At 42.9% G+C, this 25,248-nt stretch overlaps 1 protein-coding gene across 2 annotated transcripts in view; it reads right to left on the bottom strand.

Moving 5' to 3' along the window:
• Nucleotides 1-21,427, bottom strand: part of LOC107376895 (zinc finger protein 638) — a 29,512-nt gene extending 8,085 nt beyond the window's left edge. For both annotated transcript variants that reach the window (XM_054747370.2, XM_054747371.2), the window contains exons 1-9: nt 21,295-21,427; nt 14,328-16,515; nt 12,947-13,008; nt 11,665-11,703; nt 8,668-9,458; nt 8,156-8,289; nt 7,869-8,003; nt 3,142-3,240; nt 2,956-3,035 (exon numbers count right to left, since the gene is read on the bottom strand). In XM_054747370.2, coding sequence (XP_054603345.2) covers nt 2,956-3,035; nt 3,142-3,240; nt 7,869-8,003; nt 8,156-8,289; nt 8,668-9,458; nt 11,665-11,703; nt 12,947-13,008; nt 14,328-16,358 — 3,371 coding nt within the window. In that variant the 5' untranslated portion in view covers nt 16,359-16,515; nt 21,295-21,427. The remainder of the gene's footprint in view (nt 1-2,955; nt 3,036-3,141; nt 3,241-7,868; nt 8,004-8,155; nt 8,290-8,667; nt 9,459-11,664; nt 11,704-12,946; nt 13,009-14,327; nt 16,516-21,294) is intronic.
• Between the last annotated feature and the right edge of the window lie 3,821 nt (nt 21,428-25,248).

Here is a 25,248-nt window from a genome sequence, read left to right as displayed (position 1 = left end):
TAGATTTGGGTTGGTCAACCGCTGCTCACAGAGCTCCCCCAGGACCTTTCTACTTGTGGAGTGGTGAAATCAACGGTGCCTCCCATGTGGCTAGTCGTTTTGGTGTTTCATCGCTCGAGCTGGGTCTGCTAGAAGCTGGCGGGTCGTATTACGACTGAGTTGTTTTGCAAGTTAAAACAAATAGTCGTTTGATCTTGAAAAACGTTGATTCTATGCTGCTAAAAATGTTCCATTTAAAGATCTGGCTTGATCCCTCAAAAGAGGTCAGTGTTTTGCAAGAGAGGCAGGAAACTTAAGTTTCAGTTCATGTGCTATACTTTCTAGGGTTCGTGTTGGCCCTATCAGAAGCCACAGAATGTAGGAGGCTATAAAGTTCTTAGACGGCTGTTATTTCATAAGTGTAACATTTGTTAAAATACCAATATTAATATGTGACATGACATTGTAAAATTATTTTTAAATCATCAAGTAGATTTTTTTGGTGTATTTGAGATCAGAAATTGTGCACTTCAACAATAACTTATTTTGATGTATCATTACTGGAAAGCAACCAAGATTATTAAAATGACTTTAGATAAAACAATCATTATATTCAATTCAATTCAAGTTTATTCACATAGCGCCAAATCACGACAAGAGTCGTCTCAAGGCACTTCACATAATAAACATTCCAATTCCTGGTCAGGTCATACCAAAGACTTAGAAAAAAAAAATGGGACCCAATGCCTCCCTGCTTGAAACTCATCATTACGGGGTTGGATTGGGGGTTAAACCACCAAATGGTTCCCAAGCGCGGCTGTGTCTGCAGCTCACCGCTCCCCCAGGGGATGGGTCAAATGCGGAGAACAAATTTTGCACACACATCAGTGTGTGTGCAACTGATGGGACTTTAACTTTATGCAGGTCAATTCATTAAGCCAATCAGAAAAAACCTTCCTAAATAAGGAAGGAACCTAGCAAATTGCATCGAGTCACTGACTAGTGTCAGTGACTTTTCAGCAATCCTCATACTAAGCAAGCATACAGCGACAGTGGAGAGGAAAACTCCCTTTTAACAAGAATAACCCTCCAGAGGATCCTGGCTCAGAATAAGCAGCCATCCACCACGACTCACTGGGGATCGAGAAGACAAAGCAGGCACGCACACACACGCACACACACACACACACACACACACACCTGTATTGGAATGTTTATTATGTGAAGTGCCTTGAGACGAAGCTTGTCGTGATTTGGCGCTATATAAATATACTTGAATTGAATATAATGTAATTGTAATTAACCAATAAAAAGAGGAAATCATTGTATGAGACAAAATAAGATTCTTTGTATTAAAGTATAAAAAGTCTCGTCTCCATCTGGAGTCTTGTGACTGCAGAGATAATGAAGGAGGGAGGAATGTTATGGCTTTTCCTCCAGATGGCGAGGTCACAAACAGCATTTGTTTAGGATTTGAAAGAAGACAGTTAACCTTTGACACACAGACGAGGCAGGCTGAGGACAAGTGTACAGTTCAGGTGACCTGACATTACAAGGCCTTTCCTATGCTACAGTTACAATCAACCAATCATTACTAATACTACTAATTACTAATACGTAATCATGCCGCCGAAAAGCTCCTTTTAAGCTCATGACAGACGTGCCCAAGCATTTTGATATTTGTACAATGGAATCATACACCACACACCAAACTGATAACTTGTGATGGGTTATAGATCATTGTGGTCACCCTGATGTAGAAAAACTTTTCTCAAAAATCTCTAATAGAAGAATGAGACTCAATATGATGTAAACTGCCTACTTCCAATTACTGTGATTCAGAATTGTATGATTATTTTTATTTTAAAAGAGATCAAACGAACATGCTGAATTTTTTTAAGGGCTGTTAAAAAGATCATATCTCTTAGCAACATTAAAACTGAGCATCAATGTAAAGTAGGGCTGAACGATTTCAGGAAAAGATTGAATAGCAATTTTTCTAGCAAAATTGCGATTTCGGTTCAATTCACCATTTTGTGCAAAGGTCCAAGCCATCCTGTAGATTAAGTGAAAAAATTGTCTAGATTCTAATCTAGTACAAAAAATAATTCACATTAATATTTACTATTTAATCATACAATAAAAACAGTTGAAGCTATTAATATTTTCTCCCATTATCTTTTTTTATGTTTTAATGTGTTTGTGAAGCACCTTGTGCTTGTGATTTTTATCTAGAGGAGCTTTATAAGAACATGTTCTACTCCAAAATTGCATGGAGGAAATCTGTAAGTAAAATTGTGTTTAAATGTATTAAATAACAAAAAATGCAGTTTTCCCTGCATTACCAAGGCAGGCTGGCAGCACGTTATTCCAAGCCGTCGGATAGTTCTTCCTCACTAACGTCAGTTCCATGAGAGAGACGCACGCATTCAGACACGTTAGCTTGTTTGAACTAACGTGTGCCGTCAGAAACATTCAAACCATTTTAAGAAGAGAAGTTGAGCTTTCAAGTCAACTAAAGTGCACGACTCCGCACTCACGCTGATGAAGCATAAACCAAGCTTTAGAAATCAGCCTGAACCTGCACCGATGTGGGAGGAGTCTCTCGCTCCCTTACTCAACTACGTTCTCTCTCTCTCTCTGTCCCGGGCTCACCTACGGTGCCATTATTATCGGCTCTAGCAGCGCTGTGTGTGGTAACATAAAACAGGGAAAATAACCTGAACATGCAGCTCTGTCAGCTGTGGAGTTGGGCTCTGCTCTGGACGGTACACCCCACCCCCCTCCCCCGCGCTGGCTTTTGCCACCGCCATTACACAGGGGAAAACCCTGGATGTAAAAAAGGGTCAACACAACTGATCCTGGATCAGTCAAAACTGCTAAAACCGCAGCTTTGACGGTCACATGACTGTGCTGTTTGAAATCGCAATTTCGGTCCAAAACCCATAGATCGTTCAGCTGTAAAGCACAACTTACCGTGGTGGAGCTGCTTTGTGATCCTTTTTTGTCGAAGCCTTCTGCTCTTTTGCCGGCTGTGTCGTATTGGCAACGACACTCTAAGAATATAAATGTGTTATAGATTAATGCAGTTATTAAAACTCCAGAGAAAAACTATAAATGTGCCATTTCCAGCAGGAAACACAGAAAGAGAAAGTCTATTACCCGTTCCTTGAAAATAGAGACTGGCAGTCCATTTATTTCAAAGCTTTCCAAAGTCCTAAATTTCTTTGCGTCTTTCTCTTTTTCAAAAGTTATGAATGCCTAAATGTGCCCAAAGTAAACAAAAACCACAAGTTACTCACACAAGGGATTCAAAAACAAAAGATCAAATGTTAACAGTTTACAGCCGTTTATTTTATAGCCAACGACAGACAAAGGTGTAGGATGTAAAAATTTCTTCTGCTTAACAACAAACCAAACTTAACCCTTTAAGCGCCAAAGTCGCAGAATTGCGACAAGCAGCAATGTTGGATTTAATAAACCACAGCAGCAGACATGAGCCCTCATGCAGTTAATACGTTACACAGCCGTGTGGCAGACACCTGTAACTTCAATCCAAGCAGCATTTGTGGGTGTATTACTATTCAAACTTTTGGAGTATTTAGAACTTGAACCCCGCCCACCAGTCGCAGAGTCGCGCGGCTTGTCAGAGCAGTCAGATCGAGTGATAGCGAGCGAGTGGTAGAGGGAAAAAAAAACAATGCAGAGAGGAATGTTCAGTGCTGACGAAGCTGTTCGTGTAGTACTGGCAGATTTGGATTCGGGGGAAGAATATTTCCTTTCCGAGGATGATCTGCGGTCTTCTAGCAAGACGGAAAGCGTGGCTTCAGCGTGCAGCAACAGGGAGTCTGTCAGCGACGACGCAGTTACACAAGCAGCCCATCCAGCCCTTACCTTGTCCGATGTTCCACGTCACCATGTCCGTGTTTGGGTAAAGAGACATGGTGGGGGGGCTCCAGCAGCTCGTACTGGGTCTGATCCTTCGCTCCACCGTGTCGGGGTGGGGTGGGGGTGGTATGTGGTGGTGGTGATCGGGCCGGTGAAAACTCTGCTGGTGATCGATTCAGCCCCAGGGGTGTAAACCGTGGGAATTGCAGCAGGAGGGGGAGGGGCCGCGGGAAAAAAAATCACTGCTAGCAGGGGGGTGGCCCAACACAGTCTCAATGACAATAATAATGATGATGATGGCTGGGCTAATTTGGGAGAAGAGGAACAGTATTCCAAGTGGATCAGGCATTTTGATGAGCCAGTTGGATACTGTGGAGACAGGGATCTGTCAAATTCAGAACACATTTGTCATGACTTCCAATCCTTCACCCTCCTCTGCCTCTTCATTCAGCTCACCTGGTCCCCTCACCAAGCTCCAGACAAGCCCTGTTTCCCTGGCAACCACAATCAACTCCATTCATCTCACCTGTTCCTGTAATCAGCTTCATCCACTTCACCTGCTCCTGACTCCTCAGCTCATCACTCACACCTGCTCCCCCTGCTATATATTCACCAGTCAGCCACCAGTTCCCTGCCAGATTATTGAAAGCCTTTGCCAGTAAATCTTCCAGCCATCCACCCTGCCTGACCTCAGCCTCCGGACCTCGTTTTTCGCTCCTGACCCCTGCCTTGTATTCTGCCTGCCACTACGACCTACGCCTGTCTCCGACTCTGTCTCCAGCCTCTCCCACCTCGGGTAACTTCACCAAGAATAAAAGATTTTTTTATCTATTTTTTTTACTGTGTTTGGCGTCTTCACGGGTCTTCCGAGTTCTGTTCGTGACAGAATAATCTGGCCAAAAAATTAGACCCGACGCCGACACAGTACTTCAGAGTTTGTTTGTTTTTCCCCAACTTTTCATCTGACCCGACATGGATCTAGCAGAATCCTGGACTACACCAACTCTCCATTACAGATACTGTGGAGACCCAGAGACTTGCCGGACTTATATCGAAGCCTGTGCTCGTTATTTGGACCTGGCTTCCTCGGATCATGAAAAAGTCTCATTCATGATATCTAATCTGGGTGGTAACGCCCTGATGTGGGCTATGGACTATATTTCTGTGCGTCCGTCCGGAACGGTGTCCTTTTGGGAGTTTGCCAGGCGTCTGCAGGAGACCTTTGGCCGTTGCTCGTCTCCTGTTCATGGCTCCGAATTCACACCCCCAGGACATCAAGTCACCTTGTCCATATCCACTCTGTCTGTCCTGGGGCATCAGTACTCTCCTGCTCCCATCAGATCCGGTTTCCTTTCCCTTTCCCCTGTCCCTGTTGATGCCGTCTCTCCCTCCACCCGACGACGACGCCGGAATCGTCGCCAGCAACCTCCATCCAAAAACCACCCGCCCGCTCCGCATCCTGCTTCGGCGGTGGTCCCGGAGGACGCACCCCATACTGCTCCGGCGGTGGTCCCGGAGGACGCACCGCATCCTGCTCCGGCGGTGGTCCCGGAGGACGCACCGCATCCTGCTCCGGCGGTGGTCCCGGGGAACGCACCATATCCTTCTCCAGCGGTGGTCCCGGAGGACGCACCGCATCCTGCTCCGGCGGTGGTCCAGGAAGACGCACCACATCCTGCTCCGGCGGTGGTTCCGGTGGACGCATCGCATCCTGCTTCGGCGGTGGTTCCGGTGGACGCATCGCATCCTGCTTCGGCGGTGGTTCCGGTGGACGCATCGCATCCTCCTCCGGCGGTGGTCCCAGGGGACGCACCGCATCCGGTCCAGCCCGTCCACGAGGTTCAGGTCCAGCCCGTCCATGAGGTTCAGGTCCAGCCCGTCCATGAGATTCCGGTCCAGCCTTTTCACAAGGCTTTGTCTTTGGTCCAGCCTGTTCCAGAGTCCCCATCTCCACCAGTCCCAGAGTCTATGTCCCTGTCTCCAGAGTTCCCGTCTCCACCAGTCACAGAGTCTATGTCCCTGTCTCCAAAGTTCCCGTCTCCACCAGTCCCAGAGTCTACGTCCCTGTCTCCAGAGTTCCCGTCTCCACCAGTCCCAGAGTCTACATCCCCACCAGTCCCAGAGTCTACGTCCCCACCAGTCCCAGAATCTATGTCCCTGTCTCCAGAGTTCCCTCTGTCACCTCAGTCTCCAGAGTCTACTTCCCTGTCTCCAGAGTTCCCTCTGTCACCTCAGTCTCCAGAGTCCCCTCTTAGCTTTAGTCCAGAGTTCCCTCTGTCCCCTCAGTCTCCAGAGTCCCCTCTTAGCTTTAGTCCAGAGTTCCCTCTGTCCCCTCAGTCTCCAGAGTCCCCTCTTAGCATTAGTTCAGAGTTCCCTCTGTCCCCTCAGTTTCATAGCCCAGAGTCCCCTCAGTCTCATAGCCCAGAGTCCCCTCTTAGTCCTCGTCCACCAGTGTCCTCTATCCCCCAACGTCCGCAGTCCGGGCTCCTGGTTCCCTGTCATAGGCCCCCCAGACCCCCACAGTCCCGGCTCCTGGTTCCTGGTCGCCGGCCCCCCAGACTCCTGCAGTCCCAGCTCCTGGATCCCCATCATAGGCCCCCCAGACTCCCGCAGTCCCGGCTCCTGGTTCCCGTCGCCGACCCCCCAGACTCTTCTGGCCCTCCCTCCTGGTCCCCCTCCTCCCGCCCTGCTCTGGTTTCCTGTGGGCATCTTGGATTCGCCCTTGAGGGGGTGGGGGTGGGGGCTCACCTGGTCCCCTCACCAAGCTCCTGACAAGCCCAGTCTCCCTGGCAACCACAATCAACTCCATCCCACCTGTTCCTGTAATCAGCTTCATCCACTTCACCTGCTCCTGACTCCTCAGCTCATCACTCACACCTGCTCCCCCTGCTATATATTCACCAGTCAGCCACCAGTTCCCTGCCAGATTATTGAAAGCCTTTGCCAGTAAATCTTCCAGCCATCCACCCTGCCTGACCTCAGCCTCCGGACCTCGTTTTTCGCTCCTGACCCCTGCCTTGTATTCTGCCTGCCACTACGACCTACGCCCGTCTCCGACTCTTGTCTCCAGCCTCTCCCACCTCGGGTAACATCAACCAAGAATAAAAGATTTTTTTATCTATTTTTACTGTGTTTGGCATCTTCACTGGTCTTCCGAGTTCTGTTCGTGACAACATTGATTTTCTGTCAGTGTTTTTGGATGAGGAATTCTGGAACCTCATCACAATTGAAACTAACCGATATGCTCACCAGTATTTAGAGAGGGAGGAACTGAAATCTAACTCCAGATATAATGACTGGTACGATGTAACTGTCCCAGAAATGAAAATGTTCAGTGCCATTCAGTTCTGCATGGGGCTTGTGGAAAAGCCTGAGATTGAGGATTATATATATATAACAAAATAAACCAAAGAAGGTATGAGTGAAAAGTGTTCATGACACTGAAGCTCCAAAAACAGTGTTCTTGATTGATACGCAGAAAACATAACAAAATACCAATAAAGTAATATGTATGTATGTATGTATATATATATATATATATATATATATATATATATATACATATATATATATATATATATATATATATATATAATAGTTATAAAGGTCTACATAGGAATATGTATATATGTATCATAAACAATAACACTAAGAAAATAAGACAAAAACATAAAAAAACAACACAAATCTGCAAATGTGATGCAATCCAATATGGCTGCCACCTGATGACGTCATAATATGCAAATTATGTGAGTGAATTTGTTCCTATCACAAAATTTGGCTCATACAGATGATTTTTCTAATTTACAATATTCCTCTATCTCTTACCAGATTTAAGCTGCAAGCTCTTTAAATAGTGATGTAAAAATTTCATATTTTACTGAAAAAACTATGGCGCCTAAAGGGTTAAGCCTTTTGTTTCATGTTTCATCAAAGGTTATAATCATATTGAGTTTCTATCCTATACAAGACACTCTCTTAATGTATCCTACTAAACATACCTCTTTTCCAGACCTGAAAAGAACCACAGACGTGACTTTTCCATATTCTTTCAGGGCAGAGGTCACATGACGTTGAGAAAGTGTCCCGTGATTTGCCCTGATCCTCACTTTGGCTGCAGGTGATTCTACTACAGTCTGTGAAAACAGAAAAATACAAATAAAAAATATTATAATTGGTCCCATTAAATATTCACCATGAATGCAAAATCTTCATTAGTTAAATCCACATGAGGTTTATGAGAAGAGAAATTTTGAGGCGCTGTAGTTGCCTTATGAATGAAACCAACCGTAGGATTTGTTGAGGAACTTGTCCCACTCTTTTGAGAGCTGGACGTCAGCTTACTCAGCTCAGCCAGCAAAGCAGGAGCCAAGGTTTTAACCATAGTCTTGAGATCAGACTGCTTTGACAGAGACTGGACAGCTGCAGGAACAAAAACAAGGTTTATTGCTTAGTACCTGACCCGTTTTCAAAGCTTTGGTTGTCAGGGTGACTTCACATAAGCTTCCTAAACCCTCCACAGCACCATGCTGAAAAGTTGGTATGAGGTGATGTTGCTGATGTGTTTTTATTTTTCCAAATGTTGAGCTTTAGAAATCTGTACTTTTGCCTCTTCTGTCCAAAGGACTGTTCAAAAAGTTTTGCAGTTCACCAAAATCCAGCTTTAACAAGCTAGGCGTTTGAAAGAGAAGAGGTTTTCGCTTGTAACCCTTCCAACCAAAACATACTTGTCTCGTCATAAACTTTTCACTTTTAATTTCTTGCAACACTTGAAATGTTAAGAGAAATTAAAAGTCCAACCTGGTGTCTCCAGCAGCTTCTTTGCCAATCTTTCAGCACTTGTCGACCTCCTGCATTGAGACAATGCCCTATCTGCAGATGATCGCCTGGCATTGCGTCGACTTTGTGGCGAAAGTCTGTCATCACTCCTCCTGGAGGACGCTCGGTGCTCACGGCTCCTCCTTAGTGGGGATCGTTTATTGTCTCTCCTCCTTGGTGAAGAACATCTCTCAAAACTCCTTGAACGTGAACGATGATGTGAGGTGTTAAGGTTGTCATGCCATGGGGAGATAGAACGAGAAAGTCTGTCATCACTCCTCCTGGAGGACGCTTGGTGCTCACGGCTCCTTAGTGGGGATCGTTTATTGTCTCTCCTCCTTGGTGAAGAAAGTCTCTCAAAACTCCTTGAACTTGAAAGTGAACGATGATGTGAGGTGGTAAGGTTGTCATGCCATGGGGAAATAGAACGAGAACGTCTGTCACCACTCCTCCTGGAGGACGCTTGGTGCTCACGGCTCCTTAGTGGGGATCGTTTATTGTCTCTCCTCCTTGGTGAAGAAAGTCTCTCAAAACTCGAACTTGAAAGTGAACGATGATGTGAGGTGGTAAGGTTGTCATGCCATGGGGAAATAGAACGAGAACGTCTGTCACCACTCCTCCTGGAGGACGCTTGGTGCTCACGGCTCCTTAGTGGGGATCGTTTATTGTCTCTCCTCCTTGTTGAAGAAAGTCTCTCAAAACTCCTTGAACGTGAACGATGATGTGAGGTGGTAAAGTCGTCATGCCGTGGCGAGGTAGAGCGAGAGCGGGACCTAAGGATGTTAAGGAACATTTTAAATGACTGTCACCATCTTTATCCATCTACATCTTAATTTATCTTTATTGATTTCTGACAAGTTAGAATTATTTAATAAGCAATTAGGAGTTCATTAGTTTATATAATGTTCCAAGGTAGTAGAACACTAATGCAGTACTTCTGTTCTAATAACCTTCTAGACTGCTGGGAGATGTGTGGCGACCGTGATCTGCTACTACGTCTTTCTGTGTGACTTTCAGAGGCATGGTGGCGGTTTGACGAGCGAGAGGGGCTACTACGCCTTATTCTTCTATCTGATTCATGGTGGCAGCGTGGATTGCGAGAACAACTGCTGTGTCTTTTTCTGGCCGATCCATGGCGGCAGTGTGGACTGCGTGAGCGAGAACGGCCAATCCATTTTTCCCTTGTTTCCTCTGATCTACGTGTTGATGGTGAGGACTGTGCGAGTGAAAGGGCTCTCATGTCTGGCTGTCTGAGGTGTCTCGGCAGATGCTGATTGCAAGGGTTTGGCATCTGTACTTGGAGCATTATAAAAGCATGTCAGCTGTAGAAATTTTTTTTTTAATTTAAAATTGGTTAAAAGAATTCACCACCTGTATTAATGTTCCGAGATGTTCCAGGATGGGCTTCTTCGTGAGAGCAGAAACTCTCTTAACTGTAAACGATTGACCCCTCCGACTCTTGATACTTTTGAATTCTGTTTGTTCAAGCTGGGCGTTGGGAAAAAACTTGTTTGTATTCTTGTTTATCACCCACCTAAAATCAATGGAGCATTTATATCCGACTTTGCTGGCCTTCTTTTGGCTTTTGCATTCAAATAATCATGTGGTTATTTTTTTGGGAGATTTTAATATACATGTATGCTGTCTGGATAAACCACTTGTGAGTGTTTTTGTGGGGATTCTGGACTATATTGTTTAATGGGACTCAGGACCAACCAGTAAAGGGCACATGCTGGATTTGGTCCTTTTTGGAATTGCTACCTTGACTGTTAAAAAAGAATTGAACTCCTCTTTTTTGATCACTCTGCTTTGATGTTTGAATATACTGTGCCTGCTAGTATTGTGCCTAAACCTGTGCCATTTATTCAATCTAGATTTTTTAATACCCAGAAAGGGCCAGTATTTATGGCAATTATCTCTAGCCTTGTTGTACTCAGAACCAATCAGTGCTGAGACGTTTCTAATGAAGGTTTATTCTTTGTGTCCATGTATTCTGAATGAGATTGCTCCATATAACTAAGATCCTCAGCGACAGGAGGATGAAGTGGTTAATATCAGAGGTTGCTAGGGCTGCTAGGTGCGACTGCAGAAAGGCTGAAAAGAAATGGAAGAAAAGCTCATAGTTATATCGGACCAAATTACAGAGCTATGATGATGTACGAAGAGATGCAAGGAAGGGTTTCTTTTCTGGCACGATCTCCTTAGCCTCAGGTGACCACCGAGTTCTGTTTAAATCCTTGAATTCAGTGTTGGAACCTGACATTAGTAACTCCCTTGATGCCTAGGTGGAGAACTGTGAAACGTTTCGTATATTTTTTATGGAAAGAACGGCTGATCTATATTATCAGGGTCACCTACTGTTTGTTTTCTGCCTACTCTGGCTCTTGTGACTGTGCTAGATTGGAATCAACTTCCACTGGAGATTTGAAGCTCAAGAACAGTATGGAGCTTTAAAGCTAGGGTTGCTCGCCATCTTAGGACAATTTGAACTGTGTTTTATGTTTTTGCTTTGATGGAATCATGGGCATTTACCTGGTTTTCTATGTGGACTAGTTGACATGCCGCTGTATCGCATCTCATTTTTCTTTCATTTTTTATCCTTTTTTTTATTGGTCGGAGGGACCAGTGGCAACAGTGCTCGGCAGCCTTGCCTATCTGTACGCCCCAGGGCAGCTGTGGCTACATCGTAGCTCATCCCCACCAGTGTGAGTGTGTGTGTGTGACCGTGTTGTAAAGTGCCTTGGCGGGGTCCAGGACTCTAGAAAGCGCTATATCAAATACAGGACATTTACCATTTGATATGTTTTTGAAACTGATTATATTTATTGTGAATTTTTATCTGTTTTAATATTTGGTCTTTTTTTTTTTTTACCGTGTCCAGCACTTTGAAGCATTGTGACCAGTGGTGGTAAAGCGCTTATGAAAAGAAAAGTTCACCATGCAGCTGATGTAGTCGTTTTTCCATCACAGGACATTTACCTGAGCAGTGTTGATGTCTCACCATGCCATTTTGGGTATCTAGAAAAAATATGAAATGTGTATAATAAAATCAATGAGGTATTTTGACAAAATAATTTTGTTCAAGACAAACAAAACTGGGAGTAACCTAAAGTATTAAAACCTAGTTACTATAATAAAACTGATTATTAGTCATTGCAGGTAAATTTACTGTTGCTATGCAGTCGAGGGGCTAAAATTAAGGCTTGATCAACATTTTATACACTTCAACTGAGGACAACTAGCATGCAAGCCAAGCAAACTGTAGAAGTAAAATGGCTCAGTAATAACAGGTTTTTTTAGCCCTTGAAAAAACAGTTTATCTATTAAACAATGCTTACAAGTTCTTCTCCATTTGTTGTTTCTTGCTTAATACACAGTGTAGCAAAGTTTTTACCTTGAACTTCTGAGTGTCGACATTACACAGTTGCCATCTTCAAAGCCTCGCTGGTGTTGGCGGTGTCACACAGATGAATAGTACCATACCATATTTATTTATAAAGCACCATTTCAAAATAGCATGGCAGCAAACCAAAGTGATGTACATAAAAAAGTCAAATGCTTGACCAAGAAACACAATAAGAACAGGCAAAATTCATAAGAACAAAGCATAAATAGTCGGAGATAAAAACTCCTAATAAAAACAATAAAATAGGAGAACAGTTAACTATAAAAATAATGCAACGAATGGTAAAAACATTTCAAATGGCACAAATAAAACGAAATAAAATACCAGATGGTGCAAGGTGCCAAAAGTGAGCAACTGAATCATAAAAACGGAATTAAAAACCCAAATCCGGTGCTAGATTGTGATGAAAAGTGTCACGGAGGGAAGGCAATGCTAAAGAAGTGTGTTATCAGGGCCGACTTGAAACTGCTAACAGAGGGAGCCAGACGCACACGGAAGGGCAGAGAGTTCCAGAGTTTTGGGGCTAAATAAGAGAAGGCACGCTTCCCCCGTGATTTGTACCGAGCCTTCGGAACAACAAGCAGCAGATGATCTGCTGACCGAAGGGCACGGGTGGGAACATATGGGGTCACAACAGTGGAAGTGACGCCGCCAACACCGGCTGAAGATGGCGACTGTTTGATGATGAAAAGAGAATATAACAAGGAGTCAAGTTCTTTGTATTGCAATGGTAGTAGCGGTAGCACACTCAACCAATCACCACACATTTACACTGTATTACCTTTGGTGTCCTTTCAAAGATGTACATTTCTAAAACATGTTTGAACTCGGTAGTGGTAAGACGGGAAGCCTTACCGTGATCTTAGTAGTTTGCAGTTTTCAAGATGAAGGGGGGTATTCTGGTGGACGACCCAATCCTAATCAGAAAAAAAGAACAAGTGTTTTCAAAGTCCTTACTATAAGGTTTCTTTCGGATTCTTTTTCTTGCAGCCAGCTGACACTTTGATGCATTAATTAAAAACCAAGATAGTTTTATGCAAGCCATAGGGTTAAAATAAAATTAGTTAATTAAAAAAAGAAGACAAGCCTTTGCATAATCTAAAATGTAAAGAAAAGGAAAACCACCAGCATGTTAAGAAATACATCTCGAGTATCAGGGTAATATGTCTTTATCGTATATTATAACAACACATTAGTAAAAAAAACAAACAGGTCATGTGGAAATGTCTTTGAAGGTTCAGGAAGCTGTGCTGTCAGGTTCTGCAGTCTTGTGGGTCTTCCGAACTTCCCGGGATTGCTGGGGTCACCTGGAGCAATTTGAGACTCGGGCAAAAACCAAAGTCGATTTCAGGGAGATGACAAGGAAGGAAGATATAAAATCTGAAGATTTGAAGATGGATTCCATTTAAAAAAATAAAAAACTTCAAAAATGTATAACTAAAAATATTGTGTGCAGATACATCTGCTCTTTCAGACAATTTTTTTTCACACAAAAAGAGAAAAGTACAGTTTTGCTCAGTCATAGTGTGTTATAAGAGGGGATATACAGGATGAAATTGTGACATGACAAAAATATTACTTTGAACCCCCTCTATGGTAGAGATTAGGAAAAAAGTTTTCAAATGAAATTGAAAAACACGTAAAAAATAAAAATAAAAAAAAAAGGTAATCAGAAGAAAAATATCAGCCGTCCAGATGTTTCCTCACGTATTTGAATCCACATGTATGGTTCCATTTTCAGCAACAGTTCCACAATTCAGTTTTTCATAATTTTCCAAGAAGTTTTAAAAAGACAAGTCACTGTATATTTGACAAGGCTTGCTATATTGCAGCATAATATTCAGACCATTTTTCCAACAGATATTCAATGCAAATTGCATATGGTTACTTAATGATTAAAAAAAAACATGTAGCTGGCATCCTAGTTTGGAACATCAATATTTGTAAACAGAGTTAAACAAAAACTTTAAACATCTGAAATCCAAAATGAATAATTCTTTATTAGAATATTTTTAAAGGTACTGGTGGTCCAGTAAATGTAGAATTAAAATAAATCTCTCAAAAGGTCATGAGACTAGAAATTTTATCAATATCAAGCAGTGATTCCAAATTATTTTTATGATGAAAATCAATTAAAACGTCAATCACACACACACACACACACACACACATACACACACACACACGCACACAAATTCCTAAATGTAATGAGAACTAAGTGTGGTTTTACACTCACCTTCAATGTAGTACAATCTTTCGAACAAAGACAACAGGTATGAGGAAATTTTTCGGGTGTTGCTGCAGCATAGTCTTGTATCATGGTTGCCCCTGGAACGTGCTTCGGATTTCCCATCTTAGCTGCAAGCTGCTTCTTGGAGGGTGGCCCTGGCACACTGGTTGCGCAACTTGTGATCAGCTGGGCTGGCGCAGGAATCGGCTTCAAGGTGGATGTATCTCTTGGCTGAAAAGGTTGCTGTCCTTGTTGTGCTGGCTTTTTAACCCGTTCAGAAACCTTTGATATTTGCACTTCAATTTTGTTCCGATTACTATTTTGAGACTGTTCATTACTGCCGATAAGTATGAGGCCAGGACGATTTGGGTGAACACCATGAGATAAATTAGAGGATGGTTGGTGTTTTGCAGATGACTGGCGATCTGGTTCTGGTTGTTTCAAAGGGAGAGACTTGGGGACTCCAGCACCAAGATGCCTTAAATTTGTGTCTTTGTTCGGAACAGAAAAAGAGGCAAAAGCTGATTGTGATGTCTGGGATGGTTGGGCCTCCATTTTTTTAGCTGGACCACTGCTTGATGGAGCCATGGAACTCCTCACTGAGCTGAAGGTGGTGACTGAACTCATCTGGTCATGTGAAGAAACAAAGGAACCACTTATGCCTGCAGTAATTTTTGTCAATACTTTTCTACTGCGGCTGCTGTTCTTTGAATTGTCCGTATCCAACATACTTCTGCCCCCATCAACCTTGGCAGTACTGCTAGCAGCTCGTCCATGTTCACCATCAGGGATTGCAGTATATTTGCCAGTATGTCCATAGTCAATCACTTTGCTTGGTTTAAGGACAAGTGATGGTATTTCATCCTGGTTCAGTGCTGTCCCTATGGAGCTTGTTGGAGTTATTTCTTTTATTTCACTCACTGTTGTGATGGGTTGTGGTTCGCTGTAGGGTTTGGGTTTATCTACTGTTGAAGTTCTTTTGTCCTTGTTCATCCGAATTTGCCTTAAGATGAAAGGGAGGTTCTCAGGTGTGACCTGGTTTTCAGGGTAACAGATGAGTTGTTCTAAATCTTCTTTTTCTAGCCCAAACTGCAGGAGGATGTTAGAAGCTGATTCAGATGTATATGTGGGACGATTTGACTCATTAGGAGACATACATCTGGCTGGCATGGGTTCGTTATAATCAGCCAAACCTGGAATGGACTGTACATCACATTTTGTTTCACTAGCAGTATTAAACATACCACCACCACTGCCTATACAGCTAGTTGAAGCAGATGAATGCATTTTTGAGGACTTATCCTCTGCAGCCCCTTTGCAAACAGATAACCAGTTCAATGACTTACTGTCAATGTCAACACTGTAAGGTTTAAGTCCTTGAGAAACTGAGGATGTCAAGGAGGACATCCCTGTGCTGGAGGAAGGAGACTGGCCTCTTTGATTGCTGATGACAGGGGCATTCTGCTTTGCAGATTTAAGTCTCACCTCCTCACGAGCTCTGCCAATATTTAAGTCTAAACATCTCTCTATGTCTTCATCGACTGTCATCCTACCGCAATCTAGTCTGTAGTTTCCTGGCAGACCTAAAGGTCTCATTGGAACTCCTGGAAATCTCCCAGGTGACGGTTGAAATCCTGGGAATCTCCCAGGTGGCAGTAGAAATCCTGGAAGTCTCCCAGGTGGCGGTAGAAATACTGGAAGTCTCCCACGTTGTGGTAGAAATCCTGCAAATGCCCCAGGTAGCGGTAGAGGTCCTGCAAATGTCCTAGGTGTCGGTAGAAGAGACGTCCCACGAGGTTCCCTTTCAGTCTCTCCACCAAACAGTTCATATTGTCCTTGGGTGGAACTTTGTTTCCCAGAAAGAAAGGGGTTGTCAAAGGGATGAGACATGCTGTTAGCAATTTTCAGAAGGTTCAGGAGACTGATGGCCACAGCAGTCGGAGAAGGTGGTGGTGTTGATGGTAACGGCGATTGTGGTGTGTTGGACTTTGCCGTCAAAGTCGCAGCTTGGATACCAACAGCAAAAACATTGTTCATATGCGCTAGCGCCAACTGAGCCTTTAGTTGAGCCAACCGAAAGGATGCAGCTGGCCCTCCTGTCAGCGGAGAGTTTCCTGGAAGCCCTCCTAGAAGGGGGCTTGTTAGGGGCCCTGGAACAGGACCAGGGGTGCAATGCTCCAATTGCAAAGAAAAGCTGAAAAGTTTAAAGGAAACAAAACAAAAAACAAGAAAGGAGTTACTGACTGGGATCAGAACTTTTAGCTTTACGGAAAAGTGAATCCATCATTTGGAAGCTTCTTCCACCTTTGCTTGTTTTCCTGGTGGTTACACAGGTATTATGCCGATGTAATTTCACTAGCAAGAAAATGAGTAGTAATAATGTAAAATTGATGTAGTAGAACAAGTTATGAAAACTTACTTAAATATACTCTCAAATGTGTTTCCTAGGCCAGATGTCACTAGCTCTGAGATTTAAATAATACATTAGGCCTTAACCTCAATTTTGACAAATACCTTAGATTTTACTTTGATTAGTCTCTGTGAAGCAAGAGGAAACTGTTTCATACATATCTAGAGTTTGTATATTTTATTTAAACTTTTATTCTCACTGTGTAAACTTTTTTGTAATGTTTTGAAATATGTTAAATCCCTCAAATAAATAAATAAATAAAATAAACAGGGTACCAGAGTAACCTGGAGTCTTTTAGGTTTCCAACCAAAGGCTCAGAAAGCCTTGGCCCAGTGTATATTACCTGCAAGATGTCTTTTTAGGCTGGTGGCAAGCAGGGTCACCAAGCCTTTAACTGCCTTCACTCCGTTTTACAGTCTTCTAGAGTAGGAAAGTATTAGATTCTTAACAACAGCTAACTGGTAATTAGAAAAGACTGACTGGCAAAATTAACAAATCCTGATCCTGACCTTAAACGGAAAGCGAGGTCTATTCATTTTGGTCCAGAAATGTGTAATCCTTCCTGGTCATTAAAACAGAGTCCCTACAGTAGGAATCCAACTAGTACTAATCCTTTAAGAGTGCACAAACTTTTGGGAATGGATCTTCTTCAACTTTTCAGCTTCCACAAGGAAAAGTAAAGTTACCGTAAATCCTCTAATACAGGCCCGGGCCTGTATTTGACTCAAGCTCATCAAGCTCCAGGCCTTTATTGGAAGGAGGACCAGAATTAGAGGCAGGCCTCAATTTCTATTTGAGCAAAATGAACTAATGGTTCGCTGGAGTTTTTGACAATTAAAATTGCGCCCACATTTTCAAAGTTAAACACATTTCTTTTAACAACGGTAGTTTCTGCTTCAGCCCTCTCTCCCCTCCCCCTGCGCAGCGGCCACAAACTCACTGATGCGCCTGCAGCCTCTCAGAGTTCCTGCTGCTCTAAACATTATAATAATTATTTCATTTTCTGTTCCTCACTTCTGATTACCTTCAATGGTGTCTGTTTGTTGCAACCACCAGGTACAAAAACTAACTTGTTTTTATTTGACTATTTTTCTGCCCTGTCTGTTTATTATCTTCTTGCATCTCCTCTCAGTCCTAAAGAAAAACTGCTACCTGGGTTCATATATATTCACCTTATGAGTTACCTTTGAACTGCAGTTCTAAAAGATCTACCGACCGCAAAAACAGCGGAGTGCTCGCCGGCCATATCAGTTAGGTGCGTCACCGAGGGCAAAACAGGTGATGCGCCCCGATCCACAGCAGCAAAAAGCATCAGGCACAAATCAAAGACAGAAAACATAAAAGGAAATGAGTCGACATAAACGATCACGTGTTAAATTAGTTTTTGAGGTGGCGACACCTGATTTGATAATGTTACTGTGGCCGTGCTCAGGACGCAGATGTCTGGAGCGCGTCAACAATCAGAGCTTTGCATGCGCAAGCTGGTTAAGTTTAGGATGGGGTGAGGGGAAGGTTAAATTGCAAGAGGGTAAAGGTCACAATTTGGTTAAATGTTTGTTTTACGGCGGGTGTCAGTACCGACGCTCTGGCACAGCGCGTTGCCTCCCGACGCGCAGGAGCTTGTCACCTGCTGACAGCAGGCTGCTGTCTTTTCCAAGGACTGCATCTTGCCGGTCATTATTACGTGACAGTGACTAGCCGATGACAGGCATAAAAAGTCACTATAGAGCGGTGAAGTCGACTAGTGACTAGTTCATACAACCCCTACTGCTCCCCAGAGTGTTCTGCAGCATAATCAGCACGTTCTCTTTGAACTTGATATCAAATTTTCGCCTCCTCGTCGTCTCCGCACGGTTAAAGTTACCCTCGCGGTCTATCACTGGCAAATCAAAAGTGAGACGGATGACACAACCGCACCCCCCCCCCCCCCCCCCCCCCGTACTTGCTTGTTACCACATTCCACCCAGCCACAATAAAATACCGGCCATTATTCACCTCCACCGACTCAGACACCGGCCAAAATATGATACCCGGCAGTTAATTGAATACAGGTTAATATTAGAGGATTTACGGTAATACTTCTCAAGTTCAACAGGCCACAATACCTATCCACTACCTGGTTTCATGTATTGCATCACCTTTCAGTCTCTTCCTCCTCGTAAAGGGATTTTATTCTGAAGTTGGCTGTTATCTGAACTGCACTTCCTCTTTCTTCTCAGAGAAATCTGTCTAGCTTGACCATTTAACTCATTCGAGACATTGCAACCGAAATAATCATTTTAAATATTTACCATCAATTGTGATTATGCTTTACAATTAATCACACATATTCCCAATAAACCGATCATGTAAAATCGTGTAATCATCATGAAGTAGTTAAATTATGGTCTCTGGTGAGTCCGTTCCGTTGTGTGCTGGGTAAGGCTTCTGATCTCCAAGACTGATCTTGCAAAAGGTAAAAATTGGGTTTATGTAGACAAACCCACAGGAGAAATATTGTATCTTGCAGTTCTTTCTCTTAAGGTTGCCATGAACATCTCATCTGGTGGTGTCTCTGCCTTCTGATAATGTGCTTGTAGAATAAATGAGGCGTTCGAACCTTTCAGGCTAAATTAGTCAAATTACACTGAACAAAAATATTAACACAACACTTTTGTTTTTGCTCCCATTTTTCATGAGCTGAACTCAAACATCTGACACTTTTTCTACATGCACAAAAGACCCATGACTCAAATATTGTTCTGAAATTTGTTTACATGTGTGTTAGTGAGCACTGTTCCTTTACCAAGGTAATCCATCCCACCTCACAGGTGGAGCATATCTGGAGGCTGATTAGACAGGACGATGAGTTTCCCTGAGACGGTCTCTGACAGTTTGTGCAGAAATTCCCCAGTTAAGCATTGTTGCTGCAGCTGTCTGGGTGGCTGGTCTCAGGCGACCCTTGAGGTGAACATGCTCAGGTCCTGGCCGGTGTGGTCACATGTAGTCTGTGGTTGTGAGGCCAGTTGGATGTACTGCCAAAGTCTCAAAGAAGGCTTATGGTAGAGAAAAGATTATTCATTTCACGGGCAACAGCTCTGGTAGACATTCTTGCAGTCAGCATGCCAACTGCATGCTCAGTCAAAGGTTGTGACATCTGTGACATTGTGCTGTTTGATTAAACTGCACATTTCAGGGTGGCCTTTTATTGTGGGCCATCTAAGTCACACCTGAACATTATTGATGCTGTCAAATCAGATGTTTGAGTTCAGCTCATGAAAAATGGGAGCAAAACAAAAGTGTTGCATTTATATTTTTGTTCAGTGTAATAGTTCTCACGGGCCAGAAAAACACTATTGTTTTAACGAGCAAATAAGTGTTTGATTTAGGTTTTTTTCAATTATACTCCTAAAACTGGGCCCATATTAGACATAAGTAAAAATGTGAACACAAAACTGCCAGAAATGACAACTCTACATCAACAGCTTACTGGAGAGACAGTTTATCCTAGAAATGTAAAATCACTCTGAAGGCACAAATGATCACCGATCCACACTCTGGACACGCCTGGTATAAGTCCTTCGGTATGTGGACTTCTCGTCTCCTCAGTTACACCCCTGATGGAGGAGGAGCATCCAGGACTCTTGTATCCTCGCAGAAGAGGCAACACGAGCAAAAAAACAATTTCATTTAATCACAGTGGTGAACCATGTAAACTAACAATAACACGTTTTTGAAGTTAAACAACATGAGGCCTCACTACATCACCAAATAATGAAGTCACACAAACATAAATTCACTGGAGACGTTTAGTTACATAATAAAAGTGCAGGAAATTGATCATCTCGTCTTAGTCCAGGTCTTTCTGTTGGAATGGATGAAGTCGGGGAACTCCAATTCTCGGCCTGCAGGAATCAACCATCGGGTGGCAGCAAATGGTCAGATGAACTCCTGGTGCTCGCCGTAGACGGTGGCGGTGGATGCATCCTCATCTCGACAGGAAACACGACCGAGCAGCTCAGTTTGCGGGGGAAAGAAAAATGAGCTCCGCGCTTAAATCTCCGCGCAGCAACTATAAAAGCCCCACAGTTTCTGTATCTAGGCCAAATGTGTTCAGCTCTGGTCCACCCAGCACATTGCAGGTCACTCCCTGCTCCAACACACCTGATTAAACACTTAAAATCACCAGTTCAGCGGGCCATGAAGCTCAACAGAAACCTATTATCACCAGCAGATTTAAATGTGTTGCATCTATGAGAGAAAACTTCTTGAATGTGTAGGATGGTGGGCCTGGAGGACCAGGACAGGCCACCAGTAATCTAGACCACCAACTACGTCACACAAAAGAAGCCGTTAAGACCTCTGCAAACACATTTTGCATAATCCCGAATCATCGATGTTTTGCAATCAATAGTCTACATGTCAACATTAAAATCGAACGCTGAGTTCATGCATGCTTGCTTCCGCAACGCTTCGTACTTCTAGGCCCGTTTTCTCTAGACTTGGACAAATGTTCACAGATTACCAGAGACAACTGTGAAATCTCGCCGTTCGCCTTTTTTATACCAGCGGTGTGTTGCCTACCTTAAGCTTTAACACGCTTAAACGTCTGCTGGAGTTTAAACGTCTGCCGGAGTTGACGGTGATACTTTAGCTTCCTCCATTAGCATGCGAGCACGTCGTTGGCAAATGGAAGTCAAATTATTGAGGAACTTCCGGTTTGCCTTCAGTATAAAAGTGCACAAGGTATGAATCATTTACTTAACAACACACGCCGGCCGAGTATGGCATAGGCGGTGCTTGTGTACTAATAAAACAGCTCATCAGACAGCTAGTGTTTACAGCTAATGGCGTTGTTGTGGTGCGCCGTTTTCATGAGCGTAATGTTCCTTTCCTGATTTACTCCCCTCTCTCCACACTTGCCTCGTTCACCGGCCAGTCGCAGGCAGAAAAGGAGCCAACGTGTTTTGAAACAGAAGTGGGATGTTCTGGCCACAGGGGGCGGTAGGGGCTGGGTGACGCTTCATTAACTCCGTAAAGGGTCATTTTAGCACACACTGACTCGAGAAAAGTCTTTAAAAATATGAAAAAATTGCTAAGTATCCCTTTTAAAAAAAACAAACTTTTATTTCTGCTCTGTGTAAAATGCTCTAATGATAATATCTGTTTTGTAATTTTGTCTGTGATTGTGTACTTATTTGATGCTTACGGTAAATTGTGTGTTATTTTTGCTGCTGTTGCTTTGATTTTGTTCTCCGCCAACTTCTGAAAGACAAATGTGAAACCTAAGCACAACACTGACCTAACTGCTACTTGGCAAGAATCTGAATCCACATTCTGACCTGCATTAAAAAAAGAGATTTATTCTGAATTTACTCTAAACAATAACAATGACTCATACGTTACAATTGAAGACAATAATTTAGAATTATGTCACACATGGTGAATTGCATTCTAGAAGAAAATGAACCTGATTCCTTGGATCAAAAAGAAAATTCTAAGAAATGAAGATTTTTCCAGATTTGGTGCTTGATGCCCCCGAAGTGTGTGCTTCTGTGTTGGGAAAGTTACTTTTAAAAAGTAATTAGTTATATTTACTAATTACTTTGTCAAAAAAGTAACTCAGTTACTAACTGAGTTACGAGATTATAAAAGTAACCAATTACCAAGAAAAATAACTACTTAGTTACTTTTTTCATTAAAGAATGCAAGAAAAATGGGTTAATTGAACTTACTTAATTTACTATAAATGACTACAGTGGTGAAATATAAATGACTAATATATATATATATATATATATATATATATATATATATATATATATATATATATATATAAATGAATAATGACTGGAACATAATAAAATGTATGTCAAAATGTTTTTTACAAACCTGAATAATTTAAATAAATAAGCACTTAACAGGAGGAACTACTAACAGGAACAATACACTTATCTAGACTATAAAAAGGTCACTGTGTGATATTTAACAAGACCCCAATCAGCTAAAATTTAAAATTGCAAATAGAAACACCTGTAAAGTTTCCCGAGCCTTTAAATGGTCTCTGTCTAGTTAAATTACAGAAATGAATGTAATTTTGCACAGTATTTTAATTTTCCCAGCTTCACATAATTGTGTGTTTTAAGTAGCATTTCTGTTGCTGGGAATCTAGTAATGGTTACATAAATAAATAAATATCCTTTAAAATTACACTAGAAGAGGCACAAGCCTGATGGAGGACTTACATTTACTAACGTGGGTCAGACCCAACCACAGAAGAGCTGAAGCTGGGTGGTAAACACACACAGGTTCTAATATCACCTGAGCTCCATGACGTCTGAGACTGATGCATCAGTGTTACAGCGGGACTAAAGACATGATCAGAAACAGGTTACAGCTGGATGATCTAGGAAGGTAGAAGATCAGGATGTCTGAGCGGTAAACAGGTGAGCGGACCTTCAGGACGTCTCGCTGTCACGCTAAGAAGGGCACGGCTGCAGATCCACACCTGCAGCCGTAGATTTTCACCACGTCTTGCTCGTTCTTCATGGCCATGATTCGCTTGGATGAAAACATCTACCTCTTTAGTTCCTGATCAGCTGATGACAGCTTCAACACACCATGCTGCTTAACGCACGCATTTTCTTATCTGTAACAGAAACAACGTTTTGATAAAAGAAGACGTAATTAATTAGTTTGCTCGTTACTGAAAAATATATCTTTTTAGTAACACGGTTATTTTAAACAGCGTTATTCCCATCACTGCTCTGTTGGGTCTACAGCAGGCGGTGACAGTGAGAGCACTGAGGGTCTCCACCCATCCGGCCAATCATCGTGTTTTAAGTGCGTTGCCGACACCTCTCTCTCCCTGGCTGCAGCTGAAGTGTGGCGGTCAGAAAGCCTCACCCCTTCTTTCCACCGGAGCCGTCAGCAGCACGTTACTGCAGCAGCACGTCTTGCTCGCGTAAGCTGCTGCTTGGCCCTTCCCACGAGATGTGAAGCAGCAGGGGAGCAGCTGTCACTGACAGAGCACGAAGTCACACGAGTGACTTCGTCAGTAAACATAACAACAAGCAGGAGAAAACTACAACATGGCTCCAAAAAGGTTTGTGTTTTATGTTCTGTCCGTTTTATAATCGCATATACGGACCTGAAAAACAAAGGATACCGCTAGCTAGGTGATAACTTCTCACGGGGCCGCACAGTTAGTAACTTTTGTTTTTAAAGTAAAGCAACCGGAAGGCAGTATGTTTCTTTATTCTGAAAATCTCAGGAGCTTCGCTTCGTTTTCGCATCCAATTTCCTGTCTTTCCTTCCCCAAAAATGCTGAACTTGACCCGTTTCAGAGGCGTCGCGCGTAGAAAATCGAACCGGTGTCGGTGCAGGATCTGCTCGGGTGCAAGATCGGCTCGGGGTCCTTCGACTACCGATGACGTCAAAGTATGATTGGCTGAACATGAACCTTACGAAAGTTACGTAATCACGTTACATTGTTATCATGTTATGTTGGTCCAGGCAAGTTTTTCTGTTGGAAAGATGGACAACTTTTACAAAGAAATCCATCATTGCCTCTTTGAAAATACACTTTTAGCATAGAGCTGCATGTATATTAGGGCTGAACGATTAATTGCATGTGCAATTAAATTGCGATGTGACAAAAGGAGATTTTCTAATCACAAAGGGGCTTGACACACGGGAGGCGACAAATGACCGTGATCAGCAAAATTTGTCGCTGTCGCTTTTATTACCTGACACACGGGAGGCGATCCGCAGCCAGCGGCAAAGCCGTCTACGCATTCTGTTCCATGGCGAAATCGAAACTTCCATTGTTTTGTTTGGCTGTGTCAGGTTGGAGGGAATTAAGGTTATTTAAGCGGTTCAGAGTTAATAAAGCGGTAGATATGATGTTTCACAAGGTGCTGCTAGAGTTATGTGAAATCTTACTTCTGATTTTACTATATAAAACATAATAATAATCAACTTCTCCTTCATGTTTGCTTGGAGGTGTACGGAGCATCCTGTCCGCTCATTGGTCAGTGGATGAAACCTCCGTTGATTGGTCCTCGCCCGAGTGACAGCGATGAAAAGTTGAAAATGTTTCAACTTTCTGGGATTGCATCGCTGGGTCGCCTGTGCACGACACGTGCACGAGCGCAAAATTTCACACGCACGTTTTTCGCGTTTCGCTTAGTAGGAGGGAGACCCGCGATTATCGCTTTGTCGCGCATGTCTCATTGAAAATGAATGGAGGAGAGGTGATGTCGCTTCCCGTGTGTCGAGCCCAAAAGGCTGCAATTTGGCAGCGAGTGGTTAGCGCAATGCTAATATACATGGAAAAACCCATAGGAATGCTAATGCTAACATCACCGATTACATTCTTACAAATTATGAATTAGAAATGTGCCAAATGATTACATTTGGAGTCTAAAAGAAAGTAAAACTACAACCAATCAATGAAGTACAGACAGGTATTTTAGTAAAGCCAGAAAAGTTTTAACTCCAGAGTTTTGGCTAGCAGCTATGAGCGTAACTGAACTA

This window comes from Nothobranchius furzeri, chromosome 2 (genome assembly GCF_043380555.1).
Source record: "Nothobranchius furzeri strain GRZ-AD chromosome 2, NfurGRZ-RIMD1, whole genome shotgun sequence".
NCBI classification, from domain to species: domain Eukaryota; kingdom Metazoa; phylum Chordata; class Actinopteri; order Cyprinodontiformes; family Nothobranchiidae; genus Nothobranchius; species Nothobranchius furzeri.
Note: the sequence above shows the minus strand (reverse complement) of the source record. Positions and strands in the feature narration are given on the sequence as shown.